The 18,515-nt window shown below is 35.5% G+C and overlaps 1 protein-coding gene across 1 annotated transcript in view; it reads left to right on the top strand.

Annotated features, from left to right (window-relative positions):
- Window positions 1-18,515, top strand: part of LOC106461372 (protein still life, isoforms C/SIF type 2-like) — a 139,819-nt gene that overhangs the window by 84,562 nt on the left and 36,742 nt on the right. Inside the window, 5 exon segments of the mRNA XM_022388319.1 lie at window positions 42-63; window positions 66-223; window positions 9,690-9,874; window positions 12,971-13,058; window positions 15,317-15,481. Of these exon segments, the coding sequence (XP_022244027.1) occupies window positions 42-63; window positions 66-223; window positions 9,690-9,874; window positions 12,971-13,058; window positions 15,317-15,481 (618 nt within the window).

Raw genomic sequence — 18,515 nt, forward strand, 5'->3', positions numbered from 1 at the left:
TATATATATATATATTATTTTTTGCTTTCCTTTTTTCCAAGGATGGAAAGGTGAAGCACATGGCAGACTACACTTGACTGTGGTGGGTGATTCGGAAAGCAAGCAGACAATAACTACACAGATCTCGCAACGGGAGGAAAACTTGGAACGATTACATTGTGAGCAGTTCCGACTTAGGTGCTACATGGCGTCACTCCAGAACAGTGAGCTACCAAATCCTAAGGTAATGTGTCACAACTGAAAAACTAAAACATTAACGTTAAATATACGCCATTTTCCAGTTTGACTCTCAGATGACCGACTTGTTTTTATACTACTGGTGTGGTCCACATATTGCATCATATTAAGTAATTTTACGTTTTTGCCTATTAAAACAATTAATGTAAAGAACCGACGGATAAAAATCGGTAAAACCACTCATTTTGTTTGTAAAATACATAAGGAATTTCAGCAGTAACTGATAGGATTAATTACATTATTAAGGTATTAAGTTTTTGTGATTCTTGTGTTATTAAGAACTCTGTAATCAGTATAGCCAGTGTGATTAACAAGGAATAAATCGTAAATTCATATTTTGAACATTAAGTTCCTCATCAAACCCACTGTGTGTAATAAGTTAGTACAATGTTTGTAAAGTATCCTTAATGATGAACTTGACCGTACTAAACCGATAGTCCTCTGGTCTTTATGCTGCGTATTAGATAAACTGATGAACCTGACCGTACATCTAAACCTTGTATGTGCTAGGTACTTCGTATGTTTTTTATAATTCTGGTCGTACATCTAAACCTTGTATGTGCTAGGTACTTCGTATGTTTTCATAATTCTGGTCGTACATCTAAACCTCGTATGTGCTAGGTACTTCGTATGTTTTTACAATTCTAGTCGTACATCTAAACCTCATATGTGCTAGGTACTTCGTATGTTTTTATAATTCTGGTTGTACATCTAAACCTTGTATGTGCTAGGTACCTCGTATGTTTTTATAAATCTGGCTGTAACCTTGAGCTTCTTATAATTTCCTGTTTTCAATAACTTCTTAGTAAAACTATTTTACTGAATCTAATGCAATAAGGAACTTTTTTATAACAAGTTTTTAAGATACTGATATTCAACTAAACACAAAATCATTTCAAAACCCAATGTACATAAAAATCATAAAATAATTAAATTTTAACTGATGTATACACTGATTTCAGATCAAAATAAAAGGGAATCCTCAATAGCTGCGGCACTTGAAATTTTTTTAGGCAGGATTAGAGTAAATTAATCTATGAGATATTTTTTCCCTTTTTATTAGCTATATTTTCGTGCGCCAGTAATATTAAGCGTGGGGCGCACGTATACACGATTCAATTTTATTACTCATCAGGATCTCCGCCATCTTACCCTCAAATTGAAATTATTTTAGGCAGGATTAGAGTAAACTAATCTATGATACCTTAGGCGTGGTCAAATAATCAATTGAAAGAGTTTGACCTTCTGAGTCCAAAACTGTAATTATATCTCAAATCGGTCAAGAGATCACGGAGTTATGAGCTAAAATGAGCCGCTATGTCGCAGCTAAAAATCAACAAAATAACAAACCTTCTCGAACAACGTCATCCTTATCATGGCATGAATGTAGATTGTACATCTCCTTCCTACGCCAAATTTTTAGAAAGTACGTACAAGTAAGTGTTGATTGAATTCGACAGTTACACTCTATCTCACGGTACGAGAAATACATTTTTTGTTCGTTTAATACATCAATTGTTTTATAAAAAATATGTCTGTTTTGTCGTCTTATTTCATCTTGAGACAACCCCATCAATACAATGGATGTTTTCATCTAACGTTTATTGTTTATTTTTGTTACCTAAAACTGCACAATTAGCTATCTTCGCTGTTACCCGCCGCAAGGGTTAAAACATAATTTCAACGTTATAAGCCCTCAAGTTTACCGCTGAGCCAATGGGGATAGGCAACGTTTATCTCAAAACAACAGATATTTTATCTTCGTTTTCGATGATTTGACAACTTAGAGATAAAATTTAGTTTGCTGAAGTATACTTTATGACATTAAACCAGATTAATAGATAACTAAGTCCTAGCTTCTATCGTTAATGCGCAAAGATACACTCTGTACATATTTGGATTTAGTTCGTTATTGTATATATATATATATATCCACTATATTGAGATTAAGCCATTATATTTGATATCCAGTTCTAATTAACAGAAAATTCTCGTTAGGGTTGTTAAAGTGGAAAATTCAATTTCCGGTAGAGAGGGACGATTTTTGTTGCTGTTTTGTTTTTGTAAGTTATACTCTCATACGTGAATTAATAATGTTTCTGTGAGTACAGTGCCTTCAAGTATACGGTAATCGGGTAAAGCCGTACATTCGGCCTTACGTCAACAGCCACAAATATATTATTGTTACATCTCTGGTCGTTTATTAATTTCCCGTAAAAATTATTTACGAAAAACTTCAGCAATACAAGTCCTTTCTTAAATAAAACTAGTTTATTCTTTCTCAATACAACTTTGCAATACACTTAATTTCCACAGTCACTTTAACTTAAACACACACTATAATTCACAACGATTTACACACTTTACTTACGGCTTGCCTCGATTATCCCCGTTATCAATTTATCTGCCGGCTTATATGATAAAATAGAGGGTGCCTAGAAAAGACTAGAGTTGCGAGGAACAGTCATGATCCTTCTAGAAACTCCAGCGCACATGCTTCCAGCGTCACGTGATTTCCGCTGTCGTAACATTATGTACTGCGACCGTAGATCCAACACGCATAATATTACCGCCGGTATGCTTTCATTTTGATTCTTTTGTTCGTACTTCCTGTCTTCTGTATCGTATATACTGGTATATATAAGTCTTGATATACACATATACAAACGTATGTATTTATTACATATTGTAAGACAAGAATGGGAACACACAGGGATTAGTTACTTCTAATTTACCAAGCTTTTTAACCTGGTTATCCAGTAAGGGAAACTTCAATGTATATAATAAAGGAACTCTCTGTAGGCTTAAAAACTCCAGAATAGCAAGATAAATATTTACAGGCTACACTCTAACCTGCAGTAATTATTGACATCTCTACAGGCTACAGACAGTCCAGCCTGCAGTAATTATTAACGCCTCTACATGCTACAGTCCGCCCTCGCATTAATTATTGACGCTTCTACGGGCTACAGTCTAGTCAGGCAGTATTTATTGACACCTCTACAGGCTACAGTACGGCGTAGCAGTAATTATTGACGCTTCTACGGGCTACAGTCTAGTCAGGCAGTATTTATTGACACCTCTACAGGCTACAGTACGCCGTAGCAGTAATTATTGACACCTCTACAGGCTACAGTACGGCGTAGCAGTAATTATTGACACGTCTACAGGCTACAGTCTAGTCAGGCAGTAATTATTGACATATCTACAGGCTACAGTCCGGCCTGCAGTAATCATTTACGCCTCTACAGGCTACATTCCAGCCTCACAGTACTTAATGACGCATCTACAGACTACATTCCGGTCTGCAGTAATTATTAACGCCTCTACAGGCTACAGTTTAACCTAAGAGTGTTTATTGACGCGCTTACAGGCTACAACCCGGCCTCGAAGTACTTATTGACGCGTCTACAGGCTACAGTCCAGCCTCCAAGTACTTATTGGCGCGTCTACAAGCTGTAGTCTAGCTTAACAGTACTTTTGATGCGTTTATAGGCTACAGTCTAACCTGACTGTACTTACTAACGTGTCTACAGACTACAGTCTAGCCTGAAAGTCCTTATTCACGCACCTACACGCTACAGTCCGACCTGTAGTAATCAATGACACCTCTACAGGCTACAGCCCGGCCTGATAGTAATTACTGACGCGTCTACAGGTTACAGTCCAGCCTCACAGTACTTATTGGCGAGTCTACAAGCTGTAGTCTGGCTTGATAGTACTTATTGATGCGCCCATAAGCTACAGTCTAGCCTGACTGTACGAATTGGAGTGTCTACAGGTTTTACTCTGACCTGACAATACTTATAAATGCGTCTAGAAATTACAGTCAAGCCTGGTAGTAATTAATGACATTTCTACAGGCTACAATCCAACCTAGCAGTAATTAGTGATGTGTATACAGGCTACAGTCCAACCTGACAGGACTTATTGATGCGTCTACAGGCTGTAGTTTGGCCTGGCAGTACTTCTTGATGCATCTAAAGGCTGTAGTCTGGCCTAACAGTACTTATTGGCGTGTATACAGGCTACAGTCCAACCTGACAGTACTTATTGACGTGTCTACAGGCTGTAGTCTTGCCTGACAGTACTTATTGATGTGTCTACAGGCTGTAGTCTGGCCTGACTGTACTTATTGATGTGTCTACAGGCTGTAGTCTGACCTGACAGTACTTATTGACGTGTCTACAGGTTGTAGTCTGGCCTGACAGTACTTATTGATGCGTCTACAGGCTGTAGTCTGGCCTGCGTGTACTTATTGATGCGTCTACAGGCTGTAGTCTGGCCTGACAGTACTTATTGATGCGTCTACAGGCTGTAGTCTGGCCTGACAGTACTTATTGAAGCGTCTACAGGCTGTAGTCTGGCCTGACAGTACTTATTAAAGCGTCTACAGGCCGTAGTCTGGCCTGACAGTACTTATTGATGTTATTCTAACGTTCTTACCAAGTATCTATCGGAATCGTAGTCGAAAGAAAACCTAGCGGGTAATATATCAAACATCTCGACTTAATTGATATAGCTGTAAAACTAAACTTCTTTCAAGCTTGGGATACGTAATGAGTAAATATCCTAATAAATGATACAACTGTTTAATAAAGGAAACATCAGCTGACTCACTAACCAACTGTTTAATGTAGAAAATCTATTGTATCGTTATCTGGCTGTTAAAAATCACGCGATTCATGTAATTCTACTGACTTATTTCCTGACTGTTTAGTTATAAAGGAAAAATCAGGTTTCTTATGGTCTGTTTAGTAAAGTAAATCAATTGACTCTTTACCTGACCGTTTAATAAAGGAAACATGAGATGACCCATGATCTGTTTATTAAAGTAAATCAATTGACTCTTTCACTGACAGTTTAATAAAGGAAACATGAGATGACCCATGATATGTTTAATAAAGTAAATTAATTGACTCTTTCACTAACAGTTTAATAAGGGAAACATGAGATGACCCATGATCTGTTTGATAAAGTAAATCAATTGACGCTTTCACTGACAGTTTAATAAAGGAAACATGAGATGACCCATGATCTGTTTAATAAAGTAAATCAATTGACTCTTTCACTAACAGTTTAATAAAGGAAACATGAGATGACCTATGATCTGTTTAATAAAGTAAATCTTCTGACTCATCATCGAATTGCTGATTAAAGAAAGCATCTGTTTATTCAGGACCTGACTGTTTAATATGAAACATCTAATGGTGCGTGGTCAGACTGTTTAATCAAACTGTTCTTAAGGAAAAGAATCAAGCGCGGCCCAGTGGTTCACACGCCGGACTATCTATCGATCTGCAGGTTATTCATTCGTATCGCGTTACTCACTCCCCACCCCCCCAAAAAATTAAAGATATCGCGTTTCGTTCTTTGCGTTATATGGGTGAATGTCAAATTTCACTGTTCAGTAAGACAAGAGTAGATCTAGAGTTGGCGATGGGTGTTGTTGGCTAGTTGCCTCCCTTCTAGTTTAACAATTTAAAATTAGGGACGACTAGCGCGGAATAGTCTTGTAGTAGACTTGCGTGAAAACGAAAAACAAACTTACTGGTGGGTGAACTTGACGTTTAATGATTAAATCGTCTACTGATTAGTAGTAACCTGCCTATTTAAGAAGGAAAACACATCCTAGCATCTCATCAGACTGTTTAATCACGAAAATATCTACTAACTAGTAATCTGTTCAATAAAACAAATAAAAAAAATCTCTATTGACTCATAATCTTTCCGTATTTCAAGCAGTATAATATCTAATTATATTTATAATAAGAAATTAGTGTCCCCCGGTGTGACAGAGGGGTAAGGTTACAGACTTACAACACTAAAATCCAAGGTTCGATTCCTCGCGGCGGACACAATAGATAGCCAATTGTGGTTTAGTTCTAAAACAAAAAAACATTAGTATTAGGTCAATTATATTTTTAACACTACAATTCTTATTCAGTCTCATAGGACTTTTTTTAAAAGAATAAGACTGTGTAACAGAATTTCAAGCACGCTACATCCATCATATACATTACCGACAACGCGTTTAGCTTAATATAAAGCTCACCCATATACATTACCGACGACGCGTTTAGCTTAATCCAAAGCTCATCCATATACATTACCGACAACGCGTTTAGCTTAATCCAAAGCTCATCCATATACATTTCCGACGACGCGTTTAGCTTAATCCAAAGCTCATCCATATACATTACCGACAACGCGTTTCACTTAATCCAAAGCTCATCCATATACATTACCGACAACGCGTTTAGCTTAATCCAAAGCTCATCCATATACATTACCGACAACGCGTTTCACTTAATATAAAGCTCACCCATATACATTCCAGACGACGAGTATCGTTTAGTCCAAAGCTCACCCATCAGGCCTGTTGGGATACAACAAACGCAGAAGTTGTCGGAATACTATTTATATTAACCACTTGTAACAACAACATTTGTTATAGTGTGGAAGCCTTTTCTGTGGTGGCGAAGCATGATTATAATTAATCATAAGACATTAGCATTAGTATAATAGTTTTAGGCCCATACTATTTTAACACTACATTTCATATTTAGTCCCTTAAGGACTTTTTCAAGTACAAGAAGAGTGTATTATAGTATTTCAACACACTATGTCCGCCATATTTGTAAGATGCTCATTCTTTGCTATTGTTACCACGTGTAAAACATACTTTTATATATACATATCTATCACATGATTTTTAGCACATGTACTCTAATTTCGACACTGATAATTTTCAATTGCAAAGATGTACAGCAGTCATATTTTAAAGGAATTTTGTTTTCGTTTAAGTGCCTTAGTAATTTGTGTCTGCTGATCGGTTGCTTGAAATATCGTGCAGCTTATGGATCCAAGCAAGCTACCTACATAGATCAGAACTAGAAATTAACCAAGCAATTTTTAGAGCTACTTGAACATGCCGGTATTCCTTGAAAGATGCAATGCCATAAAGCAAAGATTAGAAGGCTACGTACACCCAAGTCAATAATGTGTGTGTGATACAGACTTTCAAATAAAACATAGAAGGAATGCTGTAAGCAAGCTACAATGCGCGAGAGGAAACTGTTGAGAAGAATTCAGGCCGTATTGTGAGACCCATTATTGTGTCGTTTCGTTTCAACAAAAGGGGTACTACGTATTCAACAACCTCGCAGATCTGGTATTAAAAGTTCTTGACAAAGAATTCTACAGTTTTTTGTTTTGTTTTTCACGGCACATCTAAATTTATCTGGCTGTTCACTAATTTATTCACATACCCGCTAAAGATAATTCAGCTATAATTTCAACCATATTTGCCTAATATCAACACCTATACAAGTCAAAGTAATTAAAACATTTCAAGAAAACTTTTCAAGTAATAAATGAAAGCATAACTTCACTTATACATGATGTCTAGAGGAAATGTGTTGAAAAATAAGCAAAATGTCTTTGATTTAATCTTGTTTTATAGAGTCGAAACTTCTTGCCTATCTAGTATATATTACTAGCTGGGGTACCGGTCCCCTGGACGGAAGTTGTGTAAATTCATGAAATATGAAAGGTTATCTTAAGACATCAAAAATTGCTTTCCTTATATGTAATTGTTAAAAATGTAAAAACGCTCAACAAAACTGCAAAACGCAAAGTGCAAAACTGAAAATTTGTATGTACTCCAGCATGAACCCAACAAACCTTCATGCCAAATTTGGTGAATATCCATCAATAGATGGCGAAATAGTGATAAAAACCGCAAAATGCAAAACTGTTTTTGTTTTGTTTTTAATTAATTAATTATGCACAAAGCTACACAAGGGCTATCTGTGCTCTGCCCACCACGGGTATCGAAACCTGGTTTGTAGCGTTGTAAGTCCGCAGACATGCCGCTGTCCCACTGGGGGGGGGGGGGGATGCAAAACTGAAAGTATGTATCTTACTCCCCATGAACCTATTAAAGCTCCATACTAATTTTGGTGAAGATCCATCCACACCCTGCGAAGTAGCTACATGAACATACAACAGAGAGTACCATTATATGTATATAGATACCAAGATTATCTTCACTGACTATGTAAACAGATAATGTGAAATGTACAGCCATATCTATATTTTGGTATAATAAAACATTACCGCATCACCCTAATTTATCAATCATAAGCAATACTTACTGTTTGTTATAACAATGGATATTTTTAATGTTAATTACATGAAATGTATTTGGAAATCTTTCTAAGTGTACAAAATGACAAATTAGTTTCATTTTGGATTATTTTATCTTAAAATATTTATTGTAGCGTATGTTTTTGTTGCAGGCTTAATATTTCCTGCAGTGAAAACACTGTAAATCAGCAATGTCTAGTTTTTGCGCAACTTATCTGATATATCACTGTCTAAGCAATGATAGATTTAAATTCAACCAAAAAGAATAAAACCTACAAAATGTTTTGGAGAGAACACTTTAACACACTGTCTTTGAGGATATTGGTTACATAAATCTACACAAAATAAGTAATGCCCCTTTTGTTGGATTGAAACTAATTTTCTAGGTACATATTTCAGATCAGCATATGGCCTAATAAGATTTAGAATCTGTTAAAGGTCGTCACAAGCGGAAGCTTGATATTCTGTCATTTTTTATCATATATTTAAAAAAATTTTTCTTATTGTATAAAACCCATGGCCCAACTACCGAAACGTCAATATGAATTTTTGTTTGGTGAGGACAAAATTCAAAAAGTAGGTTTATAAATGTAATTTGTTTAGCATTTTCGATTGTTAAATTGACACGAATTATGAATGAGCTTGGAACTTTTCACATTGAAAGTCTCCGTTTCTTTTCTTCCGACATTATAGTTGAAGAGCAGTAATTATTTGATATAATGTACAAGTAAAATGAATCACATCATGTATAGTCTTAACTAAAATTTATGTATAATAGAACTGGTAGCTTTGTAAATTACATCATATAGTCTTCATTAAACCTGGTGTATGGTAGAACTGGTAGCTTTGTAAGTCACATCACATAGTCTTCATTAAACCTGGTGTATAGTAGAACTGATAGCACTGTGAATCGCTTCACTTAATATATTCATTAAACTTGATGAGCCGATCCGTTTCTAAACCTTATCAGTAATAAGCTAGGTACTGCATTAGTCCAATACCTATGTGTTAACATAGTTTCTGCTTCATTACAACGTTTATCGGATGTCTATAACAACTGCACCGATCGGCAGAGCCGTATCATGAGTAGTGCGAGTGGTGAGTTCGTACAGGACGCCAGCACGAGGGGGTGAGGGCGGATTTATATATATCTCAGAGGGCGCCATTTAACATTGATACGGTACCACCGAATAGGTTTAGCGGGTGTTACATGTGACAGTGGAAGAGTTCATTATAATATACAGGTTGATGTGGGTGCGCTTGTTATTGTGTTTACGTGTTTGATTTACTGTTTTCCACAGAATTTGCTCACCAATGTGTGCAAGATGACCAAATCGACTTTGAATAAGCTTGGGGTATTTACGGTGTCGTCTTTTCATGCTTACGTTTGTGCTAGGAGCCCTTCTCTCCTAACGAACCTCCTGGCAGGTAGAGGCGCCACGAAACGACGATCTCGTGGATTGTTGTCGAGGTCGAACAGTGGAAGGTAAGTAAAGACATCTCTTGTTAAACTAGTCATCTACAAAAACAATGGGTGTCGTTATCACATCGCACCACAAGAGGTCACTCTTGTAGTTTCGACGGCTAAAAGCATATTCTTGAATATATTATATATGTTTATATTAAACAACGCCTTGTTGTGCTCGTTGCGTTGATATATAATATGCTCTGAATTTTACACTGACACAATAGGTATGTGGTGAGGGAGATAAGTTTGACCTGATTTGGAACAGCCTTATGATACGTTCAGATAATTTTGTACATGTAAGGGACGTTAATGTTTACAGATTTCAAAAAATGTGTAAAGATTACGAGGTATATTGAAAAATGTACAACATTAAGTCGGGTGGAAATTGTCCCTTTCATTTCATTCCAGTGGTCGTCGTAGCACTGTACTGTGTGGGGAGGGAAGGGGGGACTTAGAGCGTAGTGTTATGATATTATACATTGACATAATATAAGCATATTTGAATTGCAAATGAAGTTTAGATATATATCGGTTATTCGAAACGGCACTGGGTAATCTACTTATTACTAGAATGGAAGGGGGAACACATCAAGATTTTAGGGAGGGGGAGACTCTTCATTGGCTCTGTGGGGGATATGCATCCATGTTTCAGTCAGATGAGAGAACATGAATAAGTTGATCAAGAGAAGCTAACATCACCTTCACTATACAAGAGAAATCTAATAAATCCCAACACAGACCTATTTCAATACCTATATCCTACTTTTAAATCTTAGGAACCGTCAACAACCGTTCTATATACATTGTACATCATACTGTTAGTACATAGAAATTGTCAACATAAATCCTGTTGACATTGTACATCATACCGATAACACGTAGAAAGTGTCAACATACATCCTGTTGACATTCTACGTCATACCAATAGCACATGGAAAATGTCAACACATCCTGTAGACATTGTACATCATACCGTTAGCACATAGAAAATGTCAACACACATCCTGTTGACATTGTACATCATACCGATGGTATTTAAAAAATGCCAACACACGTCCTGTTGACATTGTACATCATACCGATGGTATTTAAAAAATGCCAACACACGTCCTGTTTACATTGTACATCTTACCGATAACACATAGGAAAGGCTAGCACACGCCTTCTTTTCTCTCACACATCCTAAACGCACAACATAGAAAATGTAAACACATAACCCATTTACTTACCTCACTCTATAAACACAACTTAAAAAATGCCAACGAATGCCCTCTTTTTTGTCATTCACCTTAATGAAAACAATTAGCAAATGCTACCACACGTCCAGTTTACCAACATACATTTTCAACACACACTTTAGGAAATGTCACCAAGTTCACTCTGTTTACCTACGTACAACAAACGAGTCTTATGAAATGTCAACAAAATATCCTGTTTACCTGTGCACTTACAACAGACGAGTCTTATAAAATATCAACAAGTACACCCTGTTTATCTACATACTTGCAACAGACGAGTCTTATGAAATGTCAACAAGTACATCCTGTTTACCTATGTATTTACAACAAATGAATCTTATGAAATGTCAACAAGTACACCCTGTTTACCTACATACTTGCAACAGACGAGTCTTATGAGATGTCAACAAGTTCACCCTGTTTACCTACATACATGCAGCAGACGAGTCTTATGAAATGTCAACAAGTACACCCTGTTTACCTATGTATTTACAACAAATGAATCTTATGAAATGTCAACAAGTACACCCTGTTTTCCTACATACTTGCAACAGACGAGTCTTGTGAAATGTCAACAAGTACACCCTGTTTACCTACATACTTGCAACAGACGAGTCTTATGAAATGTTAACAAGTTCACCCTGTTTACCTACACACTTGCAACAGACGAGTCTTATGAAATCTCAACAAGTACACCCTGTTTACCTATGTATTTACAACAAATGAATCTTATGAAATGTCAACTAGTACACCCTGTTTACCTATGTATTTACAACAAATGAATCTTATGAAATGTCAACAAGTACACCCTGTTTACCTATGTATTTACAACAAATGAATCTTATGAAATTTCACCAAATACGCCCTGTTCACCTAACATACTTGCAACAGACGAGTCTTATGAAATGTCAACAAGTACACCCTGTTTACCTACATACTTGCAACAGACGAGTCTTATGAAATGTCAACAAGTACACCCTGTTTTCCTACATACTTGCAACAGACGAGTCTTATGAAATGCCTACAAATACACCCTGTTTACCTACATACTTGCAACAGACAAGTCTTATGAAATGTCAACAAGTACACCCTGTTTTCCTACATACTTGCAACAGACGAGTCTTATGAAATGTCAACAAGTACACCCTGTTTACCTACATACTTGCAACAGACGAGTCTTATGAAATGTTAACAAGTAAACCCTGTTTACTTACTTACAACAGACGAGTATCATGAAATTTCAACAACCACACTAACAAGCAAGCAAAACAATCTAACGAGTGGAAAGTAAAAGATTCAGCAATAGGCAAATTAAAATTCTTGCAATAAGCAATCAAAGTGTCAGTCGAAAGGCAAGGAAAAAATCCGACGACAAGCAGGTTAAAATTCTAGTGACAGCCAAATAAAATATCAGTTGACAGGAAAGTAAAAGACCCAGCAATAGGCATGTTATAGGTCTGACAACAAGCAAGTTATTTTTTGTCTGGCGACAGAGAAGTAATAAATCTTACGAGAAACAAGTAAGTAGATCAAGCAACAGGCGGGAAGAGGCTGTGGCGAGAAGAAAACATAACTGAGAGAGGGACGAAGTGGTTTGAAAAATAATTCTTTTGAATGGTTCTGAGTTCACTTTACAAAGAAATTTTGTATATTACTGTAAACATCGGTTTAAAAATCAAAAATATAAGTGTGTATTATACATGAGGTCCAACATTTTAATCTGAACAAAATAATTCGAATGTTTGTTATGTAGGAATATCTTGGTTTCTTTTGTATACTCTTATATTCTAATATTCTACTTCAGAGTTTAATAAAGACGTGTTAATAATTAAGCATGTTATAATTTGGATTTTCTTCTTCTTTTATTTACTTCTAGGCGTTCTCTAAGTCAGTCCTTCTCAACACAAAGTAGCTTTGATCAATCTACTGACGCGACAGTCACCGTTACGCTTCCGGCTGAAGAGGTAAGGTGATATATGAGTAATATTTCACAGTTTTCTTAGTATTCATCACGTCTTTAAACGTTTTCCTTTAAAGAAATTATGTGGCCTTTTTAAATCTTCCATAACGTTTAAATATCTCAAGAGACGGCTATTCGATAGGTGCTGCGCTTAAATGCCAAAGCTCAAGTTAAATGTCTTAAGTGTCTTACGTATTGTTAAACTTACAATAAACTTCATTAATCCAAATACTTAGTTCAGTAACGTTGTGAATAAGATGTTAAATTATTCTTGATAAATAGAAGAATTGTTTTCCTGCGCGTAAGTAAATATTTTGAGCTTTTTATTGATATGTTGGTGGAGACATCTGGTGGTAAAGAATTATTAGAGTGATACACTATTATTTACTTCTACAGTTTTGGGTTATTATCCGTGTGAAAGGACGAGTTAAGTATTAAGAAACTGCTTAGAACTCTTTCAATGTGTATATTTACTTATTAATTTTCTTTTCCAGAAAGCTATACGAAAAATGTTTCATGCTAGTTACATTTACTTTTCCGGTTTCGTTTGTTTGTTTGCTTTACATAAACAAACCTATCCGGTTTGTTTGTTAATTTTCTGCACATTATCTATATGGTTTGTCTGTTGGTTTCCTGCACATTAGCTATATGGTTTGTCTGTTGGGTTCCTGCACATTACCTATCTGATTTGCCTATTGGTTTCCTGTAAGTTACCCAACTATCATATTTATTGTTTGTCTGAGTACTTACCGTCTGTTTTTAATGGTTTCAGTACGGTTGATCTGGTTTCCTGTAAGTTACCCAACTATCATATTTATTGTTTGTCTGAGTACTTACCATCTGTTTTTAATGGTTTCAGTACGGTTGATCTGGTTTCCTGTAAGTTACCCAACTATCATATTTATTGTTTGTCTGAGTACTTACCGTCTGTTTTGAATGGTTTCGGTTTTCTGATAATTACCCATCTGCTATAGTAATTTGTTTTGTAAAGATTGATCATTACGTTACCTGTTAATTATTCATCTTGTCTGTTGATTGATTTCATAAAAATTTGTAATCTGGTTTATTTTTTTGGTTTGCTGAAGATAGGTCATCTGGTTTGTTGTCTTAGGATTGATAATCTGGTTGGTCTTTTGTTTTCTAAGGACTGATCTTCGGCATGTTTCAGGTCTTTCTGAACGTTGATCATCTCGTGTATTCTTAACTTCCTGGGTGGCACTGAAGATCATCTGGGGTATTTTTGATTATCTGTTGACTCATTAATTTCATGAAAATTGATCATCCGATATGGCCATTTGTGTTATGTTAGGTTTGGTTATGTAATCTTTTCGCTGTTTTATATAATTATCTACTAATTTTCTGAATATGGTTTTGCAGTTGATCATCTGATGTATTTCTTATATTTTCTGAAAATTGATCTTTGTGTTAGTTGATTGAATTAGTATTATTGTTACGATTTCTTCTGTTCGGTGGGTCCTTTTGAATTATTCGGTATAAAATAATGCAAAGTCCAGTCCACTTAATGATAACGAAAGCAATTTATTTCTTCGACTACAAGTTCTACATATTTCACGTACTAACCTAATGTTCACTGAAAAATAGACCAACTTCACAAACAGCACAAACCAGTCATTTAATGGCTAATTTTGTCTCGTACCTACGGCAATTTCTTGTATATCTAGTACTTCACTGAAATACAAACGCAATAATTAATATTCATCTACTGTAGCCTAACTCGCGTTAGGTAATGATAAAATCGTTTTCTAAACATTCAAGAACGTTCTAGTCATAAAACCACGCGCGTCATGCGTGTTAAACCTCCCTTTGGCAATACTACGATACAGACGTCTAAATTTAGAACATATATAGCCTACAAAAGTACTAAGTTTCTTTAAGAGGGAAACAAAGTCCGTTCATTAACGTTTTTATAGACAAATATTATGATTACTTTCTAGATGACTTTCTGTATCATAAAATGTTGGAAAATTGTATTGATTTTCTTTTCTTCGAGAGAGAGCATATCTTAACCTTGTCTTTCAGGAGGAAGTAACAATAATTTACTCTTGTTTAAAAGCGCATATTTTCATATTCTTAAATGTATCATAATATGTAAGAATAGTGTTCATCATGCTTGAAATCATACTTCGGCCTTTAGACAATGCGTTACCTGTAGGAGGAATTGAATAATTCATGTAGTACCGTAAGCTACCCTGAAGAATGGTAATTAAGTAGAAAACTGTATATAAAATATATTTTCTTCAGAGTGTCAGTATTGGTGTGAGGGAGAACATGACGGTAGAGGAAATCCTTTGGAGTGCCTGTAGCAAGAAACAACTATCCCCAAATGACCATTTCTTCCGAGCCAAAAGGAAGCAAGATGATGGCGAATATTACGTTCCTTCAAGACATGAAATTGTAGAGAACCTGGTAAGTTAAGTATTTAGCAAGTACCTTCATTTTAATGTGCTTCCGAATAGGTAGGAACCGTACATTATCAAGAAGAAATACAACTATGACGTTCTAACATTAATTGGAAACTTGATAGGATTAGATGTATCTAGTTATAATGTGTCAGCGCAGTATACTTATCACAATTGGACATAAATTTATTCCAGTTACTTTAATTTTGGATTACCTCCGTTACTGTTCAAGCTCTAGAATATCTTTAAACGTCATTTATTGTACGGTACAGTTTCACTTCTCATCATCTCTGTCTAACTGTTAAAATGCATTATGTAATATCCGTCTTCGATATCTTAAGGTTCCTAAATCTTAGGTGAAGTTCGATCTAAAATTAAGATTAATTCTTTGAACATGACTAGCGTTCAGTGAATTACATGACTCACGAAATAAAAATTGTTGGACTACATCTAGTAACACTAAGTGATATATTTCATATAAGTCTGAAACGTGGCTGAATATTAATTAGTTTATACTCTATGAACTGGGGATTATAACATCTAATGGGTTAGCATTATGATTCCATGTATGAATTATAGCAATAAATGGGTTATATTATGGCTCCCCGTGAGGATTATACCAATGAATGGGTTAAAGTGTGACCTCATATGCGGACTATAGGAATGAATGGATTATATTGTGATCTCGTGTGTGGATTATAGAAACGAATGCGTTATATTGCGACCCAAGATTATCTTTGCTTGTAAGTTACGTAAAATTGTCGTTAAAACGTCATTTGGCAGTAAACACCAGAATGACACTTTTTGGACTGAAACATGGTAATCTTCCTCTGATAACTTAAGTTGGAGGGTAGATGGTTCACGAGGAAGAGCTATAATGATTAAACTACTTCCATTCAGAGTTATCAAATACCATCAACTTAAGTTTTCAAGCCTTGGTAAGGAACTATTCTTTCCTGTTAACCCTGACTTACATATCGCACCAATATTAAGATATAGATAAATACCACGGGTTTTGTTGGTTAAGTGGGAAATAATATTTGATTTAAACTCCTTTGATTGGTACATACCAAAATCACAATGAAATATAGTTGACCATGTGTTTTATGTGTATACATGTGTGTTTCTGACAGTTGCTTTAAGAATCACTTTAATGCATATTATATTCTCTGTCACCTCTGAAAACAATAAGTACTTGACTCCTATTAGATGACGTGACGTTTCACAGATAACTGAGGAACGTTGAAATAGAAAAACTACACTAATAACATCAACAGTTCCCCTGTGGGTAGGCAGTAAGCTTATAGGCTTCCAAAGCTAAAATCCAGAGTTCGATTTCACGTGATGAACAGAGCGCAGACAGCACATTGTGTAACTGTGGGCTAAAAAAAATCTCTACACATAACAACATACTAACACTGATGGTAAACATAAGATATTCAATCAACTTACTTAGCATTATGTTGTGCTTTACGCATAACTATTGCATTATTTTTCAAGTTGCATTTCTGAATAAAGCACCATCAGTTTCTAATATATTATTTTAAAGCCTCCAGGGGCCTCGGTTTTAATCTTGAAGGCTCATAACTCTAAAATGTCAGGTTCTATCCGTACATCAGACGCTGCTCAAATAGCCCATTTAGAGCTGAATAAACTAACCAAAACTAATTTATCTTGAAATAAATCACTCCATCTGTTTGTAGATAAATCTAAACCATACTAGTTTTTACAAAAAAAAATATCCAATAATTGTTATTAACATAGTAGTCACATTTTAAGATACCTACATTGATTTGTGAACTGCTACGATTTTTTATACCAGATTTAGTTAGAACGCTGTTACTTTTATCTAGAAACGTAATAACATGTGAACGCTATAACTTGGTTTTGCTGAAAGTAAAAATAGTGATGACCTTATAGAGTCTTTTTTAAATACTCGGAAAAGATGATAGATTTTGTTCTTTGAAAAAAGTATGAAACAAGGATTAAACAGGATTGAAGAAACGAAAGCTTACTTACTTTGTCAACAGAGATTTTTAAGTCCATCAACAAATGGAAGACAACACAGAAAGAACTGAGATACGTAGACATATAAGCAAACGTAAAACGACTTGAACTGAATGAGAAAAGTAGTTCAAATGCATTTATTATACAAACACAAGAAAACTCACAGAATCTTGCAAGATCGAACATCGATAGATTAAGACAAAGTAAAGAGAAACCAAAAGAAAACTTAGATGGAACCAAACATATCTGATATTTTTCGACAGGTGTACTTACATGTCTCACGTCTTTCTTTGATAACTAGCAATTATTCAATATCGTCTCACCAGGTGTTATTTGTAAAAGTAGTCTAAAGTTTATGAATTTTAGTGCGCACAAATATATATAGTTACTTCATAATGTAAATAAAAGAAAGAGAGATAATGCCGTCTTTCCCGGCCTTCTCTGGTAGAATTTGTACAGAATAGACCAAACAGAACGCTTAATGTCACGCATGACTTTCCCAGGACAACATGTTGATTGTACTCATAAAAAACGCATGGCTGGGTGTTTTTATGGTTTCCATAGTATCTCTTACATATGCAACTACTTAACAAAATATGTTCTGATATTTTATCAGAACTGCCCAAAGACCTTCCATGTTTTGACATTCCTGTGTTCATTTTCTTTTCCACTGGTCAAATTATCACCACAGATACATTTGAAGTATTATAGTTACTACCCAGGAGCAGTTGCCAGTACCACAAAGGGTACGATAACCAAAGGTCATTATTTACTATCAGTACCACAAAGAAGATGATAACTAAAGGCCATTACTTACTATCAGTACCACAAAGAAGATGATAACTAAAGGCCATTACTTACTATCAGTACCACAAAGAAGATGATAACTAAAGGCCATTACTTACTATCAGCCCACAAAGGAGATGATAACTAAAGGTCATTGTTTACTATCAGTATGATACTGATAGTAAACAATGACCTTTAGTTATCGTGCCCTTTGTGGCAAAGGGCACGATAACTAAAGGTCATTACTT

This window comes from Limulus polyphemus, unplaced genomic scaffold (assembly GCF_000517525.1).
Source record: "Limulus polyphemus unplaced genomic scaffold, Limulus_polyphemus-2.1.2 Scaffold946, whole genome shotgun sequence".
Classification (NCBI taxonomy): Eukaryota; Metazoa; Arthropoda; class Merostomata; order Xiphosura; family Limulidae; genus Limulus; species Limulus polyphemus.